This window comes from Podarcis melisellensis (genome assembly GCF_964234715.1).
Source record: "Podarcis melisellensis genome assembly, chromosome: 2".
Classification (NCBI taxonomy): Eukaryota; Metazoa; Chordata; class Lepidosauria; order Squamata; family Lacertidae; genus Podarcis; species Podarcis melisellensis.
This window is the reverse complement of record NC_138529.1, coordinates 95,483,470-95,507,226: the sequence shown is the minus strand read 5'-3', so window position 1 is coordinate 95,507,226 and position 23,757 is coordinate 95,483,470. Positions and strand designations below refer to the sequence as shown.

Genomic DNA, 23,757 nt, shown 5'->3' with positions numbered 1-23,757 from the left:
AAGCATCCATGACCAACCTCTGCCTCCCAACCTCCAATGTAATGTTAAAATATGTTAAACTAGAACCTTTGTCCCTGCAAGGACACATGTACACTGAGCTGGGTAGTTGGGACTGCTTGTATGAGATGGAAAAGGGTTTTCAAAAGCTGTTTTGGGAGCAAGGATTTGGAAGAGGAACCAATATTTGACTGAATGGTTTTCTCTCTTAGGGCTCCCCCCCCCCCCTGCTAATGTTCTGTTGTACTTCTGCAAACCTTGAGGCTTCCCCAGTCCTCCTTGTTTTGGGTGGATGGTGCCATTTTGGCTGCATAAGGAATGGCAATCACCTCTGGGTATCAGAAATTAGAGGGAGTAACTGCCAGTTTCTAGAACATGCACCACAGATCGTTTAACATTCAGAGCAGGTGCATTTTTTGGATCATATTCCAGGGTGCTTAGAAGGATCAATATAGAATCCTGCTGTACTTTTCGAAAGAAAACTTATCATATAATGATGTGTATATAAACACTGTGTAGTGATATGGATAATTTTACCCTATTTCCACACATGGTCAGAAATCTGTAGAAGTGGAAGTGTGCTAATTTTTCCCTTGCGAGAAGGATCTGAACAAGTGGTTTGTTGAGCAAGAGGTGAAGTGCAAATTGTAGTAAGTTACTGTGATATGTGGTCATTCGTATTTATCCCAAAGAAGGATTAAAAGGGTGGTTTTGTTTATGCAGGAATAGGAGCATTCTGATCCTTGTTTGATTGTTAAATAGTTCATGATGATTACTCTGGATTAATCCAAAGTAAAAAGAAGGAGTGAGCTTGCGATCTTTTAAATATGTCGACACACTCATCTATTTTCAGCAAGCAGGATTTAAGCATCAAGCTATGCCAAATCTTTTCAGGAAAAAATCACCTGCAGCCTTTAGCCTGAGTTCACTCTGCTGGAACTAGATAATCCCAAAAGGTGGGGCAGAGGGGGAAGAGGACACTTTGCAGGACTAGAATTTACAGGCAGGCTTGGCCTGGACTGCAAGCCCATTACCACGAGGTTGAAAAATTCAGGCTAACATGCTAGACATGGAACTAAATGACAGCAATCAATTGTCCAGTATTTCAAAATAGGCCTTTTTGTAGCATGGTTGGGGAGGTGGTTGCAAGTTTGCATTGGACTCCACGCTTGGGCACTGAATAGCCTTTAGATTCCTAGGCTGGCCAATTTGCTGGGAAATGCATCTGGCCAGAGGACAGAAGCCCTGTTGAGCTCATGAAGCAAGCATTATTCAATGTGTTCATGGATGCACTTGCGACAAAATAATACCCAAAACGTTTCAGAATGGAGAGCTTTCCCACTCCCACCCAACAGCAGGTCTAAATGTGAACGAACCAGGGCTTTACCACGCGCCCTTTGCTGAGCTTTCAGTGCGGACTATGGGGGCAGACAGTGGCGATGAAAGCGCAGAGCAAGTGTTCACATCGGCATGTGGGAATGCTGCTGAAGTGTTTCCAGACAGGCTTTTTGAGCATGACTCCTGGCACACCTCACAAAAGCGAAGGTGCCTCTGAGCATTCTTCTTCTTATTATTTTGTTTTTGTTGTCGTTTAGTGGTGTCCAACTCTTCATGACCCCATGGACCAGAGCACGCCAGGCACTCCTGTCTTCCACTGCCTCCCGCAGTTTGGTCAAACTCATGTTAGTAGCTTCGAAGACACTATCCAACCATATCGTCCTCTGGCGCCCCCTTCTCCTTGTGCCCTCAATCTTACCCAACATCAGGGTCTTTTCCAGGGAGTCTTCTCTTCTCATGAGGTGGCCAAAGTATTGGAGCCTCAGCTTCAGGATCTGTCCTTCCAGTGAGCACTCAGAGCTGATTTCCTTAAGAATGGAGAGGTTTGATCTTGCAGTCCATGGGACTCTCAAGAGTCTCCTCCAGCACCATAATTCAAAAGCATAATTCTAATTATTTACTGAATTTATATACCCGGAGGTCTCAGGGCATGTTCAGAGCGCCTTGGCCTTGCCGGTGTGTGAACATGGACCTGCAGCCCGTAGCATGTAGCGAAGGCGAGGGCACGTCTGAGCACGTGCAGAGTGCAAGCACCTCGGGCCCTGCGAACGACGGCCGCCGCCAGCCTTGTTCGTGGGAACAAGGCCCGATTCCCCGGCGGGCCTGAGCCCCGGCGCCTCCCGCGTCCGAAGCGGGGCGCTGCCGCTGCCGCTGTACCCTTGGCGAGCGGCTTTCTGCTGACATTGACAGGGCGCGCGCCGGTGCCTCTCCGCGCCCCGCCCCCCGGGCTTTGCGTCACGGCCGCTCGGCCTTATGGGAGTCGTAGTGCGGCGGCCATCGGGCTTGGTAGGCAGCGCCCCCGCGAAGAACTACAAATCCCAGGCGGCGCCGGGAGGAAGGTGTGCGCGGAGCTGTGCTTTGGGCAGAGCAGAGCAGAGCTCAGCCGAGTCCATCCAAGCCGGGAGTGTCGGGGCTGGAGAGCTGCTGCCGCTTCTGCGAGCCGCGGGGCGCACAGACAGGGCGCAGGGCTGCGCTGCTTGGGGCGGGCGCGGCTCGCCTCCCTCGCCTCTCCGTCCCTCCCTCGCTCCCTCGCCTTGCCGGAGACATGCAGGCGGAGTCGGGGATCGTGCCGGACTTCGAGGTCGGCGAGGAGTTCCACGAGGAGCCCAAGACCTACTATGAGCTGAAGAGCCAGCCGCTGAAGAACAGGTGAGCGGGGGGGCTCTGCGGTCCGGGGCGCGATCCTCCGTCCGTCGCCACCCCCACCCTTTCCCTCCAACCCTATACAGTACTGTATATAGTTATCTTCCTTTGCCCTTCTTGCCAGAACAGGACCGTCCAGCCTCTTCTCCGCACCCCCTCCCTGCGCCACTAAATCTGGAAGGGCGACCTGGCCCTGCTTGTCTGAACTCGAGGACGCGGGTGCAGATCCGCAGCCCATCGGAGGAATTGCGGGTGGGAGAGTGCTACAGCAACCGGGCGCCTTTTTTTTTTACTGCCCTAAGCCCCTCCTTTCTCTTTCTCTTTCTCTCTGCAAATTCCCCCTTCCTTCCAACTTTCCTCTTACTTGCACCCCCCCTCTGCCTTTTCCCCATCTTTCCGACGCCCCCCTCCCTTTACAACGCCGTGTCTCCCCATACCACTCTCCCCACCCCGTCAAATATTCTCCTCTCTCTTCTCCGGGTCGAGGCGCCTCGCCTTCTGCGCAGGACCTCCTGTCCCAGCTGTCATTCAAGCCCCTTGACCGAAGTCGGGGTGTGTTGTTGTTGTTGTTTGCAAACCCGAGCCGTTGCCCGGTGTCCGGGAGTCCCCCTCCCTACGACCCCCTTCTCCTCTTCTGCCTCCGGGGAGAAAGAAGGAGAAACTTCACCGCAGGACAACAACAACAACAACAACGCACACGCATTGCTTAGCTCGCTTGGCGGGTGGGGGAAATGACAGGTCGTTGTTTGCCCTCCGCCCCCTTCCTCCCTGGCAGCGCCTGTGGAGAGTATCCCTCTCTCCCTCTGGCTCCGCTTCTTTTGCTCCGACACCTCAGAGCAGCTTGCATAGGCTCCCCCACCTCCCCTTTGGGTTTTCTTTTCTTTGCAAAGGGGTGTGTGTGTGTGTAAGTAATGTGTGTGGGCTGGCACGGCTCCGCAGGGTGCCAAGGCGGAGGCGTCGGCGCACATTTCACTTAGGTGCGAGAAGCGTGCGTGGCAAAACAGACCGAGGGTGTCAGCAGCTCGTGAGCACGTCTGCTCGCCCCCCCCCGCGTTGGGGCTATTTGTTGGTGTCTCTTTTTTGGGGGGGGGAGAGAAGAGGAGGAGGAGAAAAGAGGGGAATGTTACAGAAGAAATATATACCCAGCAACTATGTGCCTGCTGTTTACTTCTGTGCTGCTGAATCAGGCTGTTTGTAAAAGTTTTTTCTCTCTCTCTCTCTAAATACATTGAAATGAAACATCTTTTTACAGATTGAAGCTATATAAAGGCAGCCATTTAGCCAGTGGTTCCTGCCATAATAGCAGTTTTGTTTAGTGTGTGTTACTGTTTGGGCGAGGGAGGAGGGGCCAAGCCCTGTGGCTGGTATTATGTAAAGGGTATTGTTAGACATTCTCACCAGAGGCATTATCTGGCCTTGACTAGGAGTTACAGACTTCCACTAATAGTTAAATGGGTATGAAGCAAAGCAGAGCGGAGAAGGAACGGCTCATCTTCCCCCACTCCCACCCCCATCCCTTTCCCTTGTAGTGAATGTCCCGGACTGGCTGATTTGGGCAGATTTTTGAATTGCAATAATTTTCTATATTGTTGAATTGTGAGCTTTCCATCCAGGAGTGGCCATGTAAATAAACACTGTGGTTTTTTGTTTGTTTTTTTAGGGGAGGTAAGGCAAGGTTCTGGAATGTTTCAGACGGATGGGCCAGATTGTATTGTATGAGGATAATGAGCTAGAGCCATGAAACTAAATAGCACTCTTTACTCTCTTCCAAAGTATGCATTACACTATTACATTTGTGCTCCGTGTACATGTTGCTAACTCACGGCAGATTGAAAACTAGAAGTGCATGCACTTGCTTTATAGGTAGAGTCAAGCGCAAGTAAATATAAAGTCAAGCGTTTTAAAACTCTCTTAGAATTGCTGCAAAGCGGAAATAAAAAGGGGCTGGTTGGTCAGCTTCTCTTTTTGTGCAGGTCCGCAATAAATATAATAGAGCTTATATCTGGTGCATATTTAGATTTTTCTGCAGTTGGTGCTCCTATTCCTGTTACTCTGATGTGAATGGAGGGATGTTTGTGGAACTGTTTTGTTTGGCATGGCGGAGAGGAGCAACATTGTATGGCATGGCCACATTCTGTACTGTGCCTGGGAGTATTAGAGGAAGGCCAGGCCAAGCTATGTTACTGGGGAGGGGGCAAACTTTTCCAGCTCAAGGGCTGCATTCCCTCCTGTGCAATCATGGGTACGGGGTACATCCCAGTGGCGGGTACAGAAGTGGTGTGACTTCTATTGCTGTACTGTTACACGAAAGCCACAGGTTTCTATACACACACGTTGTATCCAGGCAAGCAATAGGTATTATCGTACTTAAAAGGCACATTCTAGCCAGGCAAAGCTTTCAAGGAAGGCATGCCCAGTTGGCAGTTTGAGCCCCATGTTGGGCAAAATATTCCTGCATTTGGGGGGGGGGTGTTGGACTAGATGACCCTCGTGGTCCCTTCCAACTCTACAATTCTATAATTCTATGTCAGGCAACCCTAATCCGGCCCGCCAGTCAATTTAGTCCAGTCCCTGTGGCAGTATATGTCTTGGAGTAAAATCCTTAAAAAAGCTCAGCAACTTCAATCCTAAAAAAAACTCACAACAACTTTGGTCTGCTCTCATGCATGTTCACTTCATGAAATCTGGTCTTCTTTGAAAAAAGCTTGGGCACCCCTGTATGCAACCTCTCTTTCCAATGTGCCACCACCTCTCCTTTCCCCACCCTTTTGAGCCCGATTTGCACTGGGAATTTCAATCTGTTTGGTGCTATATGCACGGATCAGGCCTATCTATGGCTTTCGAGTTTGGCTCTTTTGTGATCTCCCCTCCCTGTGTGTTTTACACCTAGCAATGTCAGTGTGGGTTCGAAGGGTAGCGTTAAACCCCAGGGCATTACTTGGAGAGTGAAAGCAGTTTCCTCCAGACCAGTCTCCTGCAGCTATTGTGCCTAGAGGGATCTGGGACAGGAACGCCTTTGTGGACTTGCAGCCTAACCAACTTGGAGTTAACTTGGATAGGCCTTCTGTGCGGATCTTGAATACGCAGGCCAGGAGAAGCCAACTACTCCATGGCACTAAGCCAGGCATGGACTACAATTCCCAGCAACCCTAGCATGTGCAGCGCCTATGGCCAATGGTTGGGGGTGATGTGAGTCAACACCAGAATGCCCTCTTGGTAGCTATCCCTGGCCTACCCTTACTGGCACAGCTTTTTGTGATTCTGGACAAGAATATTTTCCAGACTTACCTGGAAATGCTATGGATTGAATTGAGGACTTTTTGTGTGTGTGTGCAGAATGTGGTCTACTGCTGGGGGGCAACATTCCTTGAAGAAAGGTGGAACCTGTTTTTGTAATTGTGATCTATTTGCTGAAATTTAAATACATTTATTATTATTATTATTATTATTATTATTATTATTATTATGTGCACCACCCTGAGACCTGTGGGTATAGGGCGGTATATGAATTCAATAAATAAATCCAATAAATAAATAAATAAATAAATATTTTATTTTTCAGTTTAACAATAATTCTACGTAAAACAATACATACATACATACTGATTTTGACTTCCCTCCTCCCATTCCCTGGTTTCTTGTAAAACCATTTTCAGAACTACATTGCCCTCCTAAATACCGGTACATTGTTAAAACAAAGTATTGAAATAAATGAAATTTACTACCTTGTCTAGGAACATGCATGTGTTTCATGTTCTAAGAGCACTATGAAAGGGTTTGCTGAATGTTTCAAGATTCTACTTTGCAGCGTTTTCTTCTTGGCAAGCATGCCACTTCCAATTGCTTCCTGAATTAAAAGCTGTAGATAGATCTGTCGTGTTCGTGCTGCGCTTGTTTTCCATGGCTTCCTGTTGTATGATCTTGGATAATTCCCCACATATCACTAAACTATGTGCAAAATATTAGGTCCTTTGTAACCAAGGTGTGCTATAGTGTTACATACTGTGTAAAAAAAAAAAAAAGATCGGGAATGCTTTTTCTTCAAACGCAAAGAAAAACTAAAATACTTTGTAATACTCCTGCAGTATCCTTGGTCTTCTTTTGAAGGAGAGCAATTCTCATGCTGGAGGTTTTTTCTTTGACTGTGTGGTCTGGGGGTTGAGGTGTGTGTGTGGGGGACAATGAGGAAAGGAGGGCTGATGATGAATTTCATCTAGGCCATAGACTGGGGGCCTACAATTGCATGCTAATGTTGGGGAACTGTGATAAGAACTTAAGCTTGTTAATTTGTGAAACTTCCCTTTAAAGCCTGTAACTTCCTAAAGCAGAGATACAGAATCTGTGGCCATGCAGATGTCCTTGGGACTGTACTGCCCATCACCACCAGCCAGCATGGCCATTGGTCAGGGATGATGGGAGTTGTAGTCCAACATTTAGAGAGACTACAGTGCCTTTCACTGCCCAAAAGCCAACAAGAGAAAAGTGATCTCCGTATGACATATCCAAGTAATGAATAAGATGAGAACAGCAAAGCACTTTGTTTATTTAAAAAAAGTGCTGTAGAAATTAATAATAGTGATAAATATGGATCTTTTTTGTCAGCAGTCTCTAAATCTGATCTGAAAGCAAGCCAAGTCGCTATGTTGTTTTTGTAATTACTAACTCTTTTGAAGTATTGCTGTTTCTGGGAGTACGTTTTCAATTAAAAATTGGGTACCTGGGTTACACGAAACTCTTTGAGACAGCAATCTGCTCTCTTAACATTCTGAAAAGAGCCACACACACTGATGATGCTGTATAAATGGAAAATATTGCAGACTTGAATCAATATAAATGCTGACTGACTTAATTTGGCAGTTGTTAAGTAGGCTCACTGTGGGAAACTCATCAGAGCTGTACTTTTCACCCACCCCTACCCCCCAAAATCTCAACTGCATTGTAAATTATTGTGACAACACTTGGTGTATTCATTTTATTAATCAACAAATTTTTGTGAAGCTTTTCTTGGTGTTCAAAGCAGTTTACTTCAAAATAATAAAACACATCAGGACAAAATCACTGCTTCAAACAACATCAAAACAGCACATTGTTGCTTCCCATAAGAATCTGGTTTGCCACTGCAAGAGACAGGGACCTGGGCTTGTTGAAACTTTTCTCCAGCATGCCTCTCTTAATTTTCTTAGGATTCTAGTGATGCATCGCAGGAGACTTTAAAGTCCCCGGTTTTCAGAACTAAGGGTGCGTTGCTCTTTATCGGAGCTGTTCTCACTGTAAAACAAGAATGGAGAACCTGCGGCCATCTAGAGCTTGCTGGTCTCCAACTCACATCAGCCCCAGCCAACATGGCCAATGGTCAGGGGTTCTGCCCTTGCACAGGTCGGCATAATCGAATAGCTAATAGTTTCAGGGATGCAGCCACTGACACTTGTGCTTTGAGTATGAGAGCATCAGTTGATTTTCAACTGCCCACTCGTACAGCCATGTTCAGGGGTTGAAACCTACATATTCAGTATCAGTAACATTTAACAATGAGGAATTTTTTTGTTATTCAAGGTTTTTTCTTGCTAGAGTTTTGCCTATGTAATGGTTCTAGGGGTTGCTCGTGCGTAAACCAGTGCAACACCTGGCTGGGATGCCTGAGTGAACCTTTTCTGTCCGGACAGCCACTCACCCGTGGCTGTCTCAATTGCTGGCAGAATCCGTCAGTGGGCGTTTCTTGAACTTCTTCCAGCAAAGAAGCTCTTTGACGCCTTGTCTCCTCCTACTCTCCCTGCGCGGAAGCAAGGAGGGTGTAGGCAGCGGAGGACACTTACTCTCCCCGCTGGTCCCTGGCAAGGAGTCATGGGACCGCCTCGCCGATTTCCCTATCTGCCCCCCTTCTCCACTGGTGCTACGCTGATTCTCTTCCCCAGAAGATGGGCTGCCTCTCCCCATCCCGGGATGCTCTCTGGGACCCCTCCGGAGCCCGCTCTCTCCCTCCGGCCCTGATGGCAGTTCCCTGACAGCCTATGATGCACGCCTGCCATCAAAACCTATCTTTCCTTTCACCTTTCAGAAGCTGCGCTGTTCATCTATGAACTATTGTTTATTGATGGCTTTATTCTGGGGATTGAAGTGCTTGTAAACACTCCATGACATAAACTGAAGCATAGCTAATGGCTAAAGGGGCTTAGTGGTGGGCCATTTTAGCCAGTCATGCTTCCATGGGGAGAGCATTCAACAAACAGGAAGCCACAGCTGAAAAGGACCATTCTTGTGTCTCCAGCATATACATCTCCCTTGGTGAAGCCACACGAAGAAAGACCAGGGCCTCAGAGGATGAAAAGCAATGGCTCTGCTGGTCCTGAGCTATATAAGGCTTTATAGGTCAATTTAATTAGTTGGTTTTTGTCATACTCTTTACTCCCCTGTTCCCCAGTAGCCAGAATTACAGCTTCCTATTGCTTTCAGCAGGATTTATTATTGCTGTCTTCAGCATGGGCGTACTCATCTATTGATAGTGCAAAGCATTGTAGGGCTTCTGCAAAAATCTAAAGTCCCTCATCCAGTGTAACACAGAAGAGGATTACATCTTAATATATTTAACTCATTTAACAATACTAAACTCTCCCTCCCTCCCTCTCTTTGACACAAATTGTAAGGGCTTCACCAGAGTTCCAGAAAACTATTGTTGAGCATCTACCATTTTTATTCTTTCTAACTAAATGTTTTTTTTATTTTTCTTCAGTCCTTTGTAAAATGTAAGTCTTGTGGTACAATATAATTCTTATTTCCATTGTGAATATGTTTTTGTGTGCCCAGAAGCAGATTCATGTAACACTGATATGAAGCTCTGATCAGCACATAAATTGGTTCAATATTGAATTCTAAAACATTGCCTATCAGTTTTTCAGAAATTAAAAATAATCTGTTTGAGAACGTGATTTGTGAGAAGGTGAAGTACCATCTTTCATATCTGGATGTTTGAGTCTTGAAGTATTCTTAATCTAAAGCAGTTCTACCCCTTCCAGAAAGACCTTGATAAAGTGTCTTGTTCTATCCATTCTGGAGTCTACTTCTTCATTCATTATCTTCTGCAAAATCTAATATTCATAGTGCTAGGAATTTGTGGGTGATAGACCACTGTGATCACCGGATCAAACAAATGTCACAATTTAATTGATACTTTGAGTGTTAAAACTGGGAAATAGCAAAACTCGTGTGTATTAGACCCATGTGTATTAGGCCAGACCTGTGGGTATTAAGCTGTGTGCTAGACAATGGTAACCCCCTGGAATCAGCATGTGTTAAGCCAGGCTGGCCTCCTGTGTGACGTGATAACCCGGAAATGTAGCATTAAGAAGAACACAAAGCATCAAAGGGGTGAGGCCCCTTCACTCTACAGATAAAGCTGAAGGTTAGAGAAATGGAGAAGGAGTGATGTGACAGAAACACCAAGCAGCTGGCAGGGCATGATGGTTGATGTTTGTTTGAATCCAAGGCTGTGCCTAGGGAGGAGGCAAGACCCTCTTGGAGTGTAATGCTGGGAACCCCTCTGTCATAGGCACAGGTTGTATATATGTGTAAATATATCATAAAGACACCACTGTCTCTGCTGTACCTCTTTTCTAAAAGGAAACAAGGACCCTGGGTAGATGCCCCTGGAAGTCCCTGCAATCTCGCACTGTTGTGGAGATTGGGGTGGTATGCAATAATAGTTTAAGATCACTAATGAAAAGTTCTGTCCTTAAAAAGTAACAACGGAAGTAGAAGGTGTTCTGTGAAGTTCTGATTAAATTTGGCAAGAGAAAAGTCCCAAAGATGTCTAAGTGTGATCTTTCAACAATTACGGGCTCTGAAACTTAGCCAGGCTAGTTTAAATTGCTTTACTATCCTAGTGATTAATTGTAATGTGTGATTAGATTTCATAGAATTGCATTTGTTAAATGACATTAGTATAATCAATAATTTGATCTAATGTGATCCCCCCCCCAATACACACACACACACACACACACACACACACTATGATTATTATTTTTTAAATCGGCCTTGCTGGAGTCTCTTCCTCTTGAGTAGTTTTGCACTTCAGTTTGTCCAGGCTACTGTTTATATCTGTTCCAGTTGTGCAAGAAGTGGAAAATATCCTTTATTTAGAACAGGTCACATGTGCTTTATATTGAGGAACAGAGCTACAGTGTAACAAAATGTGTCTTCGTAAAGGAACAGAAGCAAAAGCTGAGGTCCCCCCACAAAAAAATCCCTTGTTACCATTTAATGTTGTTATAATGAACTCTTTATGAATGCAGTAGTTGGGCAGAAGGGTGATGAAACTTTCTGTATTAGTTACATTAAACAGAAGTAGTGGCTCCAATACTTTGGCCACCTCATGAGAAGAGAAGACTCCCTGGAAAAGACCCTGATGTTGGGAAAGATGGAGGGCACAAGGAGAAGGGGACGACAGAGGACGAGATGGTTGGACAGTGTTGTCGAAGCTACTAACATGAGTTTGACCAAACTGCGGGAGGCAGTGGAGGACAGGAGTGCCTGGCGTGCTCTGGTCCATGGGGTCACGAAGAGTCTAAACAACAACATCAGAGAATTGGGGCAGATTGTTTGCAGTAGGAAAGATTGGATCACATGCTGAAGCCTAAATGACTAAACAGCAGCAACAACAACAACAACAAGTGGCCTATATCTTCAGTGGCAGTAAAATGATGCCTAAAGTGAGCACTCCAGATCTTCATGGTGTCTAGGAAAATGAATTTCTTTAGATACCCTCAATGCGGTTCCCTCACCGCGAGAAGCCAAGTTACAGGGAACCAGGCAGAGGGCCTTCTCGGTAGTGGCACCTGCCCTGTGGAATGCCCTCCCACCAGATGTCAAAGAGAACAACAACTACCAAACTTTTAGAAGACATCTGAAGGCAGCCCTGTTTAGGGAAGCTTTTAATGTTTGATGTATTAAAGTATTTTAATATTTTTTGGAAGCTGCCCAGAGTGGTTGGGGAAGCCCAGCAAGATGGGCGGGGTATAAATAATAAATTATTATTATTATTATTATACATGCTGCAGTTACAAAGAATAATGTTTGCCATCACATTTCCTATGCAGTGCTTTCATTCTGAATTCAGGGATTGAAAATGTTCTCCTCCTGAGAACTTTTAATGCTCTGCAAGTGGGAAAGAGGAATACACAGCTTCTCAAATATACCCTGATGAATGAGTAGCAAGTAATGTTGGGTGGTGAGACTAGAATGCAGAAATTCAGGAGCATCATATCACAGGGCCTGTCTAGTCTGGAGCTTTTTTTGGCAGATACATTCTGCAACATGTTTATTGACACAGTAATAGTGCATTAGTAGTACTGTTTATTTATAATGGACAGTCCACACATTCTTTATTATTATTATTATTATTATTATTATTATTATTATTATTATTACTATTATTATTATTCCCCACCTTTTCCACAATGGACTCAAGGCAGCCAGCAGATAAAATATTAATAGGAAAAAACCTCCCTACAATCATTAAACAACAATTAAATGTTAATAGAAATAAAACTACATATAAATATAAAATATCTATTAAAAACATACCAATGATTACAATAAAAGCATCACAGTCCTTTCATTAAAAGCAGTCAGTTCCCAAAAACCTGTTGGAACGAGAAGGTCTTCCCCCTGCTGGACAACAGTGGTTCTGTCATGCTTTGCTGATGTTACTACATTATTGATGTCTGGAGGAGCCACTCTTGCACTATAGTACAACAAGAGTTGTAAACAAGAACATGAGTGGTATAAAAAGGTTACAGGATTTCAGCAGGAAGGACTTGCACTGATTGGAAATGAAGCAGCGTGTCTGCCCTCAAACCTTTTGCAGGCACAAAGCAATATTGGAAGCATAGCTGCCCGTCGTGAGCACAAATAATCATGAGTGCACAGTGGGAAAAGCATGTATGGTGAGGACCACAGTGCGGGGACCTGGATTTCTGTTGTGGTGGTTTCACATTCTCCAACCTTTCACACACTTTTAGCAGCAGGCAGGGTGACCGGGTCCCAACACACTCTTCTTCTCCTTCCAAAGGAAGCTCTGTCCCTGGAACTTCTCATTGCTCAGAGCGAGGGCTGCAGGACAAGATGACGTGATCCAAAGAACTGAGGCAGAAGTTGCTGCAACCAGCTAGCCCATGCACTGAAGGAGGGGGAACTCAGAGAAGCTTGTGCTTCCTCCTCCCTGACTTGAAGAATCACAAGATCGGTGATTAGAAATATTGCGTCTTTCTCGATAGCCCTCCTTCCACCCTGATGTTACAGAGTAGATCACTCATGTGCCTGTGAGCTGGCTCCCAGCTCTAAGCAGAAGTATTTCGTGTGTGCCTCTCTCCAGGGGCTTTTACAGAATCATGGCTTTTGTGTGTGGATGTGTATACAGTGGTACCTCGGGTTAAGTACTTAATTCGTTCCGGAGGTCTGTTCTTAACCTGAAACTGTTCTTAACCTGAAGCACCACTTTAGCTAATGGGGCCTCCTGCTGCCGCTGCACCACCGGAGCACGATTTCTGTTCTCATCCTGAAGCAAAGTTCTTAACCTGAAGCACTATTTCTGGGTTAGCGGAGTGTGTAACCCGAAGCATATGTAACCTGAAGCGTATGTAACCCGAGGTACCACTGTATTGCAGGAAGGGGAGGGGTGGCCTTCTTAAGCCCAAGAGTCATGTGGCGATTTAGGTTGCATGGCAGTGGGAAAGGTTGGAGACAGCAGTGGGTGGAGCCATTCTTTTTTTTAAAAAATAATTTTTATTCATTTTCCAAACACATAATAAAAACAAAGCACAAAACAAAAACATACAAACATTTAAACATGTATAATTTCATTATCTTATTTTCGTACACCTTCTTTCCCCTGACTTCCCCATACCTCCCTTTCACTGCATCCTTGTTTTGCATTTCTTTAGCAACTCCTCCAGTCAATTAACTATTTAATTCCCTTTCATTTAATTTTCTTTAATTTATTAGTTACAGCTGTAATTCTCTATTTCTTATTCCTTGACACCTTAGCACTCCTCAACTTTACAACAATTTTTAAGATAAATTTTAAATTTCTTCCAATCCTCTTCCACTGTCTCTTTCCCCTGGTCACGGATTCTGCTGGTCATCTCTGCCAGTCCCATGAAGTCGATCACCTTTGTCTGCCATTCTTCCAGAGTAGGTAGTTCTTGCGTCTTCCAATACTTTGCCAAAAGGATTCTTGCTGCTGTGGTGGCATACATAAAAAACATCCTATCCTTCTTTAACACTAATTGGCCAACCATGCCCAGGAGAAAAGCCTCAGGTTTCTTAGGAAAAGTCCACTTAAGGACTTTCTTAATTTCATTATAGATCATTTCCCAAAAGGCTTTAATCTTCGGGCAGGTCCACCAAAGATGGTAAAAGGTACCTTCAGTCTCATTACATTTCCAACATTTGTTATTGGACAAATGATAAATTTTTGCAAGCTTGACTGGGGTCATGTACCACCTGTAGATCATTTTCATTATGTTTTCTCTTAAGGCATTACATGCCGTAAATTTAACACCAGTGGTCCATAACTGTTCCCAGTCCGCAAACATAATGTTATGACCGATATCTTGTGCCCATTTAATCATAGCTGATTTCACCGTTTCATCCTGTGTATTCCATTTCAACAGCAAGTTATACATTCTTGATAGATTCTTAGTATTGGGTTCTAACAATTCTGTTTCTAACTTTGACCTCTCCTTCTGAAATCCTATTTTCCTGTCCTGTTTAAATGTCTCATTTATCTGATGGTAATGCAACCAATCTCGTACTTTGGACTTTAATTTCTCATAACTCTGTAGTTTAACCTTTTCGCCATCTTGTTCTAAAATTTCACAATATTTTGGCCATTTAGACTCCATATTAAGTTTTTTCACCTCCTTAGCTTCCATTGGTGACAACCACCTGGGAGTTTTACTTTCCAGTAAATCTTTATACCGCATCCAAACGTTGTATAGTGCTTTCCTAACAATATGGTTTTTAAAGCCCTTATACACTTTTGCCTTGTCATACCATAAGTATGCATGCCAACCGAAGCTATTATCATACCCTTCTGAGTCCAAAATGTCTGTGTTCTCAAGAAGTAGCCAGTGTTTCAACCAGCAAAAAGCTGCCGATTCATAGTAGAGTCTTAAGTCCGGCAGGGCAAAGCCCCCTCTATCTTTTGCATCAGTTAAAATCTTAAATTTTATTCTGGGCTTTTTGCCCTGCCAGATAAATTTAGATATGTCTTTCTGCCACTTCTTGAAACAGTCCATCTTGTCCAAAATCTGCAGCGTCTGAAATAAAAATAACATTCTAGGCAATACATTCATCTTAATAACAGCAATTCGGCCTAACAAGGATAGCCTCAACCTTGACCATATTTCTAGATCTTTCTTTACTTCTGTCCAACATTTTTCATAATTGTCCTTAAATAAGTTCACATTCTTGGATGTTAAGTTTACCCCCAGGTACTTCACTTTTTTCGTTATCACCAAACCTGTTTCACTCTGAAACCTCTCTCTTTCATCCATTGTTAGATTTTTCTCCAGCACTTTCGTTTTCTGTTTATTCAGTTTAAATCCTGCTACTTGACCAAATATCTCAATTAGTTCTAATACTCTTTTAGTACTAGTGTCTGGCTGTTGCAAGGTCAATACTAGGTCATCTGCAAATGCCCTTAGCTTGTAGTGTCTAACTCCGACCTGAACTCCTTTAACCAACTGGTCCCTTCTAATCATGTTTAACAAAACCTCCAGGACTGATATAAAATGCAGTGGGTGGAGCCATTCGCCCACTCATGGGGAGCATGCGTTTGGGGAGGAGAGGATTAGCAGCCACACACCCATGCGCCATCCTGCCCATGCACATTCTTCTTCCTCTTGGCCTGCCAAGCGGTGGGTTCGTGGGCTGAGTGAGCATGCTTGCGACAGGGTGGGTGGCACCTGGGCGAGGGCCATGCTCCATTCTGCCTATCGCAGCAGCGTTGCAGAATCTAGCAGCGACGGCAGGAAATGTTCAGGAACCAGCAAGGAATATTTGAGGGTAAATATCATTTGCAAAATCATCCATTAGAAGGATACAATGGTGAAATCCTCCTATAAAGAGCAGAGCCACGCAAGGTGGGTAAGGAACTGGCACATATCTCAAGTGTGGCTTCCTTCTCTATATTATTCTAAATACTGTAGATGTATTACAGTGTGCAGAAGACAGTAGTGGTTTTCTACCAGTGGTGATTCACAGGGATGTACCAGTGCCACCTACCTCTTTAGTCTGGGCAGCAGATTCTTGTTAGGGAAAAAGGTGTGGGAGTTAGTAATAGTTTCATTCATGTTGCTGAATGCCCCAAGGAACGCAACTGTTTAATGTTCAATTGTCCCTAATCAACATAGTTCAGTTATTGCTTCATAACAGTGCCTGCTACCCTTAAGAGTATCTGCTTCTGTCTAATATCCCCTTTTCAGTTTCTTAAGCATCCACTCACTTTAAAACCATTTCTTTCCTTTGGGTCTCTGACATAGTTTATAGTTGTTGTGGTTATTTTTAATTCAGAAACTTTGCTAGGTTTTCTTCACATCTCCCTGCATTTCCAGTTGCTCTTCTCTCTCTCTCAACCTGCCCATCAAGCATGGAGAGCTTGACTAATTCCACATGTCAATTACCACTTCCGGCATGAGTCAACATAAGTGCTTGTTGTGGTGATTGCTTCATTTAAATGTTGATCATAAGGGAATTGTATTCAGTACACATGCTCTCTTTGGGTACAGCCTTGTGATAGTTTATGCGCATACACACACACACACACACACACACACAGTGGTACCTCAGGTTACAAACACCTCAGCTTACAAACACTTTGGGTACCTTGGGTTAAGAATTTTACCTCAGGATGAGAACAGAAATCGCGTGAGAGGTCCCATTAGCTAAAGTGGTACCTCAGGTTAAGAACGGACCTCCAGAACGAATTAAGTTCATAACCAGAGGTACCACTGTATATATATATGTGCATGTATAGGATAAAATTCAAGAATTTTAACCCTACTTTTGTGTGTCTGGGCTATATCCGATGAAGTTGTCCTGTTCATGCCAGCACGTCTGTCTGCACAACAGGACTTCCTCTCCCCCAAACCTTCTCCAGAATTTTAGGGGAACCCCCAGAACAGATTGGGGGCACAGAGAGATGTGGGGGGATGGGTAAATTCTTATACTAACAGGACAACTTTGTTGGGTACAGGTCTTCGTGGCTTTTAGCTCATTATTTATTTCTGATGTGAATTGCTTCCCATGAGAGTTTTTGAAGCAATATATAACAATAAAAAAAAACAATAGCCAGCAAAAACACATGCAAAACAATGCCAAGTTTAAAAAAGGTATAGGCTGGGATAATTTTTTAAAAAAACTGAAACAAGCACCTGAAATGCCTGTTGAAAAAGGATGGTCTTTAATAATAATTGCCAAAAAGGACCACAGAGGCAGCCCCTTTCTGATATGTAATGGGATGGGCGTTCCAAGGTTTGGTGCTGCCACAATGAAGGTCCAATTGCCCCATCGCATAGAAGGGAACTCTTGATAAGATGATGTCTGCAGGAGCCCCTCTTCTCTTCTTTTACTGGGAAGTTTTTTTTTATGTTTGGCGTTTTATTATGCCTTTATATGTGCTGGGAACCACCCAGAATGGTTGGAGAAACCCAGCAAGATGGGTGAGGTATAAATCTAATAGCAATAACAATATTAAATGTGAATATTTTGTTAGCTCTGTTCTTTTGGTAAAGTGACCTGGGAATTCAATAGAAAGATGGTATGGAAATGGGGAGTGTGCTTAAATAACTTAAAGTTGTTCTGTAATAAACTGAAAAAAGACAATTAAAATAAAACCCTGTTCAGAGTGTGTGAGGGGGAGGGAGGGAAAGCAGAATACCTGTTTGGTTCAAGACATGGTAAAGACAGAAGGTCTTCAAATCTTGTCAAGTTGTCCGATTGTTGCTGCCTTACTGTTAACAGTGATTGAAACTGGAAGTGGATTATACGGGGGGGGGGGTCTTTGCGGAAGTTTGATACTGGCGCACAAAACTTATAGGAAGCTTTAATGAGACTCGAGAAAACCCTGATTCACAGCTCTTTTCTGCCACCTCAGTGAGGAAAGACAGCTATAAATCTGGCTTCCTCAGGCTATTAGGCTTTGTTTACGGCCACACTGAATCATCATAAGAACTAGATAAAGAAACCCTCAGACGATAAATATAGAGCGTAGAGCATAAAGCAGCTGAACAAAAGGCAGATGTAAGCATATCCAGATTTCAAAACCCAAAGGGTGTGCACACCCCTTCTCAGAAAAAGAGCTGGATGGAGGGGATAGGTCGTGTCATTTAGAAGGAGAGCTCTGTACAGAATGGATCAGGTTGCTAGATTTATTGTGGCTTGCTCAGATTCAATGCTGAACATTCCTCACTGTTACAAAAATGAGCCTAGTTCTTTATCTCCCTCCCTTCCTCCTGTGCAGCCGCGAGGAGGAGTTTAGCAGCTTTCCCCTTCCATCTTTGATTAGGTGCAGCTGGTCTTGATGTCCAAACACGGGTGGGTAAACCCCGCTTAATCATAGCTTTGGTTTGTTACGAGAAGCCAACTTCAGCCACTTAAGAGGTTTTGACAATTTATTTGTTAAATAAAGAAATAAGATGGAAAAGAAGCCATAGTTTTATAAAGGAGGAGGAGCTCTCTTCAGGCATTCGCCCTGGACGTACGAGGGTGAAAGTGTGTAGGGACATGCCTACAAATGATGGTTTGTTGAGGCTACCTTAGCTTCTCAGGCGTTTGGCATGGAACTGTAAGGGCAAAAGCATACAGAGGGTTGGGCGCATGTATGTCGGTTCCACCCCCAATACATTGGTACCTCGGGTCACAAACATCTCGGGTTACAAACACTTTGGGTTACAGACTCCACTAACCTGGAAGTAGTAGCTCGGGTTAAGAACTTTACTTCAGGATGAGAGCAAAAATTGCGCGGCGGCAGCAGGAGGCCCCATTAGCTAAAGTGGTACTTCAGGTTAAGAATGGTTTCAGGCTAAGAACGGACCTCCAGAATGAATTAAGTTCGTAACCTGAGGTACCACTGTATTTCCATGCATGCTTACTTTATCCTGCACCCCACCTTTGTATATTTGGCTCAGAGGGCTGAAGGCAGCCTTGAAGTACATTTGCCCACCCAGTTGTGCATTTGGATCTTCATTGGGAGCTATACTTCTACATGGTTTATTTTGTTATTTGCATTTCTATTCTGCCTTTTCCTCCAAGGAGCTCAAGGTTGGCCTACATGGTTTCCGCCCCTCCTCATGTAACCCCCACGACAACCCTGTGAGGAGGAGGCTTGTGAGCACATTCAGGCAAAGGTGTCATCAAACCCTCTTCAGGCTTTCCTACTAAGTTTGCAAAAAGGTTGGGAGTGCAGCTGGTAAACGCATAGATACATTGCAGGTGGAGCACACACATCCACATCCCTTTACAGCAATTCCTTGATTCTTCAGTCTTCACATGTCTATGTTAAATCCCCGAAGAGGGCTAGGGTTGTCTCAGGAAACCATAGTTAGCACTAACAATCGTTTAGTGTTTGGATAACATGTTAACCCCACTAAATATAAAGGATCTCTCCCCTCAACCCTCCCACCCCCTCAAGAAATTGCAACTCTCAGCCAAAGAGGGGAGATTTAATTTCTCTGATCTAAACATGGATCCCTTGTGTATTTCCCCCCACTGTTCTCCAGTTTAAGCGCATTGTTGATTGCTTTGCCTCTGTTTTAAATTAACATTCGTTTTGTTTTAAAGCTATATGCAGTGAGGCCTGTGCAACTTGTATGGGGAAGTGATCATATTGTTCTTTTGTGTCTGTGTCTGAATCGGATCGTCCAGCTGTGCCTGGAACACAGAGCTCCGGGGTCATTGCCTGTTGTTAATAATTATTGAAACTAGCAAATGTATTTTTAATTTCTCTTACTCTTTGAGTTTATTTATTGCTCAAAAAATGTATATGCCACCCAATCAGCCAAGCTTCAGCCTTGTTAACAATACATTCAATTAATACTAACGATTAGCACAATAAAACCCAAACTGGTAAGCAGCAGAATAAAAAGATTAAATTATGCAAAAAGCAGAATACCTTCCACCATGGAATAAGACCAAATTTCGGGTATCACTTTAAAAAGTCTCTGGTGCCGAAAATGAACGAGTGATAGGTAGACTCCTGGAAATGGGGTGCAAGGTCTGAAAAGGCCCTCTCTCCTATCTCTTATTATTAGACCTCCTTTGTAATGCTTTATTTTGAAATCTTTAAGATAATATTAGTTTCTTGTTAGCTATGTTGCTTTGATTGTAAACTTTATCTATTACTTTCTTCAGCAATGTTTCATTCTGGGTGGTTTTATTCAATGTTTTGATGTGTTGTAAACTGAGAGTTTTTATTTACAATATAAAGTGGCATAGAAATGAAATGAATAAATGAAAATAAAATCTATAAACTCTAAGAAACTTAAGATCTTGCTGCACAGAGCTGATCCACATTGTAAGTTCATTCATCTCTAAATGGGCTAAAGTACAAGCAGGATTAGGTCCAAAAGCTAAAAATAGAAATGTAAATTGCCTGATAATGGGTGTGGATAAGACATTCCTCCTATATATATATAAAAGTCCCTCTAGTAGACTGACTCATCTCTCCTTGTGGAGCAAGCAAGAAAGCATAGCTGGTGAAAAGTGTGTCTCTGCCTTTGGTGAGTAAATAATCAAATGAGAAATGACTTGATTCCCTTCAATAGCAAGAACCACTCCTACAGACAGAGTTAGGTTGTTTCCACTGGCCTTCCAAAAGTGGTGGAAAAGGGATGTAGGGAGGATGCTATGGGGCCCACACAGTTTGGGAGGTTAAAAATAGCTGTGTAATTAATGTGTGAAGTGTCATCGTGAGCACATGGCTTTGACAAGCATGAGTCACCTTGTAGGATTGCACTTAAACTTGGTAATGACTTCCCCTTGGCTTCCTCGGTTGTTGTGGAAGTTATGATAACCTCTGAAATGTAAACTTCACAATGTGTTGCTTAAGTTGCTTCACCTGTTGCAGGTGGAGTTAGTGGAGTTTGCAATATGCTCAGAGTCCTCTCTACAGTTTAATGCATTTCTGGATCAGAGTCAACATCAAAAGTTTCATTGCTCTTGTAGCTAGGACCTAGCTCTCCATATAGAGTGCTGGCAAGAGGTTTCTGTTTCTCCCAGCCACACTTGTTCAAGAAGAAAATGTGGAGGTGCCAAATAACATGCTAGGATCCTGCATGTACTAGAGATAGCAGACTACTGAGTTTTGCAGTTGGGTTCAAAATTTTCTCTTTGTGGCAGAGGCCCTGTGCCTTTAATGGCTGCATGATGGACAGAGCTTCAAATGGTTCACCTTATCCTTCCCCTTAGCATGAAAAATGCCACAGTTTACCTCTGAAAGCCAGTTGCTGGGGATCAACAGCAGGGAGGCCTTGTGGTCTTCCTGCAGGCATCACTTATTTTTCTAACTATGGTTCAGTTGCTGAACCATAGTTACAAAAATAAGTGATTGCTCTCCACGGTGGTGAACTAGATGCTTCTGAGAAGCCCACCAGCTAGACCTGAGCACAATGGCAATGGCCCTTTCATGTTTCCCAGCATCTTGTATTCAGAGGGAAATTGTCCCTTGAACAGAGAGATAGAGATAGATAGATAGATAGAGAGAGAGAGAGAGAGAGAGAGAGAGAGAGAGAAAGTAAGTATGTAGCTGTCATGACTTGCATCCTGATTGCTTTAAAATGAGCTTAGAAAAATTCAAAGAAGATAAATAGAACTTAGTTTTATCTTCCTTGAATTTTTCTGTCTCTAATGAGCGTAGCAGTGAATCAAATGCTAGCAGAACATTGCCTCATCACTTGCTGACACCTCATCCTCTTCCGGCTCTGATTGGGGAGAATTAGTAACATGCCCTGCAGCCCAGAGCCTGAGATGGGAAGCTCCCATCTCAGGCACCTGTTAGTAAGGTAGATCGGGAGAGCATGGAAGGATTGCGTGGGGAAGGCAAGACTGACAACTTCAAATGTTCCACCAGTCAATAGAGTTGTGAAGTTGAGCGCCGGTGTCTGTGAATGTATCGCACGAGCTTTCTGTTTTATAGCTGTCTTCGTTGTTTTGAAGGTATGTAACCTCTCAGCTTGTCACTGTACTGTATTTATTGTAGTCCTGTCCAGACGCATTTAATGGAAAGAGTCTCTTGAATTGTCTTGGCACCAAACGGAAATCTGATTTATATAAATCCTCCTCCATATGTTACTTGTGAACCAAGATACAGTACTTTTATCTGATTACAGGATGTATGCTTTGTTCAACAAGAATTTCAACGGAGAGGAAAAGGGGAAGGCCTGAGGTGTCCCTAATTGTTTCTAGGGTATTATAATGCTACTGAGCTTCGCTGTACCAGTCTAATACCACGTATTATAGCCAGTCTGGGTAGAAATATATGGCTATAGCATGCCTTTTGTTTCTAACAGCCCCTGCATTTTATTATGGCGGTATATTTCAGTGGGTTATGTTTATCTCAAATATGTATAATGCCTGCTGACTTTAATATGGTGTAAACCTAGCATGGATGGAGACCCTGTGACTCTCCAGACTTCTCCTCATATGAACCTACCTGGCCCCTGAGATCATCACCTGAGGCCCTTCTTCTTGGGCCTCCTTTACAAGAGGTCCTGAGGATGGCAACATGAGAAAGGCCCTTTTCTGCAGTGGCTCCCTGTTTGTGGAATGCTCTTCAGAAAGCAGCTCGTCTGGCGCCTTCATTGCATATCTTTAGGTACCAGGCGAAAATGTTTCTCTTTAACCAGACCTTTGGCTAGTTGCATGGCCTTTTAGATGTGTTTGTGGGAAGGGTATTATTTGTTTGTTTTTGTTTTATTACGTATTATGTATTTTTATGTTGTGAATCGCCCCGTCATCTTTGGATGAAGAGCAGTATACCAATTTAATTAATAGTAATAGTAATAATAATAGTAATGTTGCTGGACTCCCATTCTCATCAGCGTCAGCTGGCATGAGCAGTGGTTAGGAATTATGGGAGTTGTAGTCCAGTAGCATCTGGAGGGTCACAGGTTTCCTAGCTTTGGTGTAGTAAAGAAAGCACAAAGGAGGAAAGTTAATGAAAGGTTTTCAGAGCAACTTCTGGCTTCAAACGAAATAAAATCTCATACTATTTGGGGCATATCTTAAGTGTTGCACTATTAGGAGATGTATGAATGTACTGCGTCTCATAGAGCCATTAAATTTTGATTTATTAAATTATTTAAATGCATATATCAACTGTATAATATGTAAAAATCTCTAAGTCAGTCTTCCTCAACCTCAACCCTCCAGATGTTTTTGGCCTACAACTCCCATGGTCCCTAGCTAGCAGGACCAGTGGTCAGGGATGATGGGAATTGTAGTCTCAAAACATCTGGAGGGCCGAGGTTGAGGAAGCCTGCTCGAAGTGGTGTATATGGTTATTTGGTGTGGTTCTGTGGAGGCCTTCTGAAGATAGATTTCGGTCAATCACTTTAAATCCAGTTCAGAACCAATCACAACGCTGTACCTTTACAATAAATGTAAACTAGACTGTCGAAAGGAAAACTAGTTTGGGGTGTTTTTTCCCCATCAGTGGACTCTTTCTGTGAGGTAGGATTCTTGTGTTGGTGGATGGTTGTAAAATCTACCTCTGAGCTTGATCGATTGGGAAAGGGAAAGTTGGGTTAGCTTAGTTGGTAGAGCATGAGACTCTTAATCTCAGGGTTGTGGGTCTGGGCAAAAGATTCCTGCATTGCAGGGCCTAGATGACCCTAATGGTTCCTTCCAACTCTACAATTCTGTGATTCTATGATATGCCAGCAGCTGCAAACTGCTCTGAATAATGCAATACCTAATGGTCTTAAAAAGTGTTTGGGTTTCATAGTTGCTATATGCAACTTTTGTTTGGTGTCTGTTTTGAGTGGTTCAGCGCCTGGTATGGCG

At 43.7% G+C, this 23,757-nt stretch overlaps 1 protein-coding gene across 3 annotated transcripts in view; it reads left to right on the top strand.

Annotated features, from left to right (window-relative positions):
• The first annotated feature begins 2,428 nt into the window (after positions 1-2,428).
• The window catches only part of MITF (melanocyte inducing transcription factor), a 140,920-nt gene continuing 119,591 nt past the window's right edge, over positions 2,429-23,757 (top strand). For all 3 annotated transcript variants that reach the window (XM_081902621.1, XM_081902622.1, XM_081902620.1), the window contains exon 1: positions 2,429-2,703. In XM_081902621.1, the coding sequence (XP_081758747.1) occupies positions 2,600-2,703 (104 nt within the window). In that variant the 5' untranslated portion in view covers positions 2,429-2,599. The remainder of the gene's footprint in view (positions 2,704-23,757) is intronic.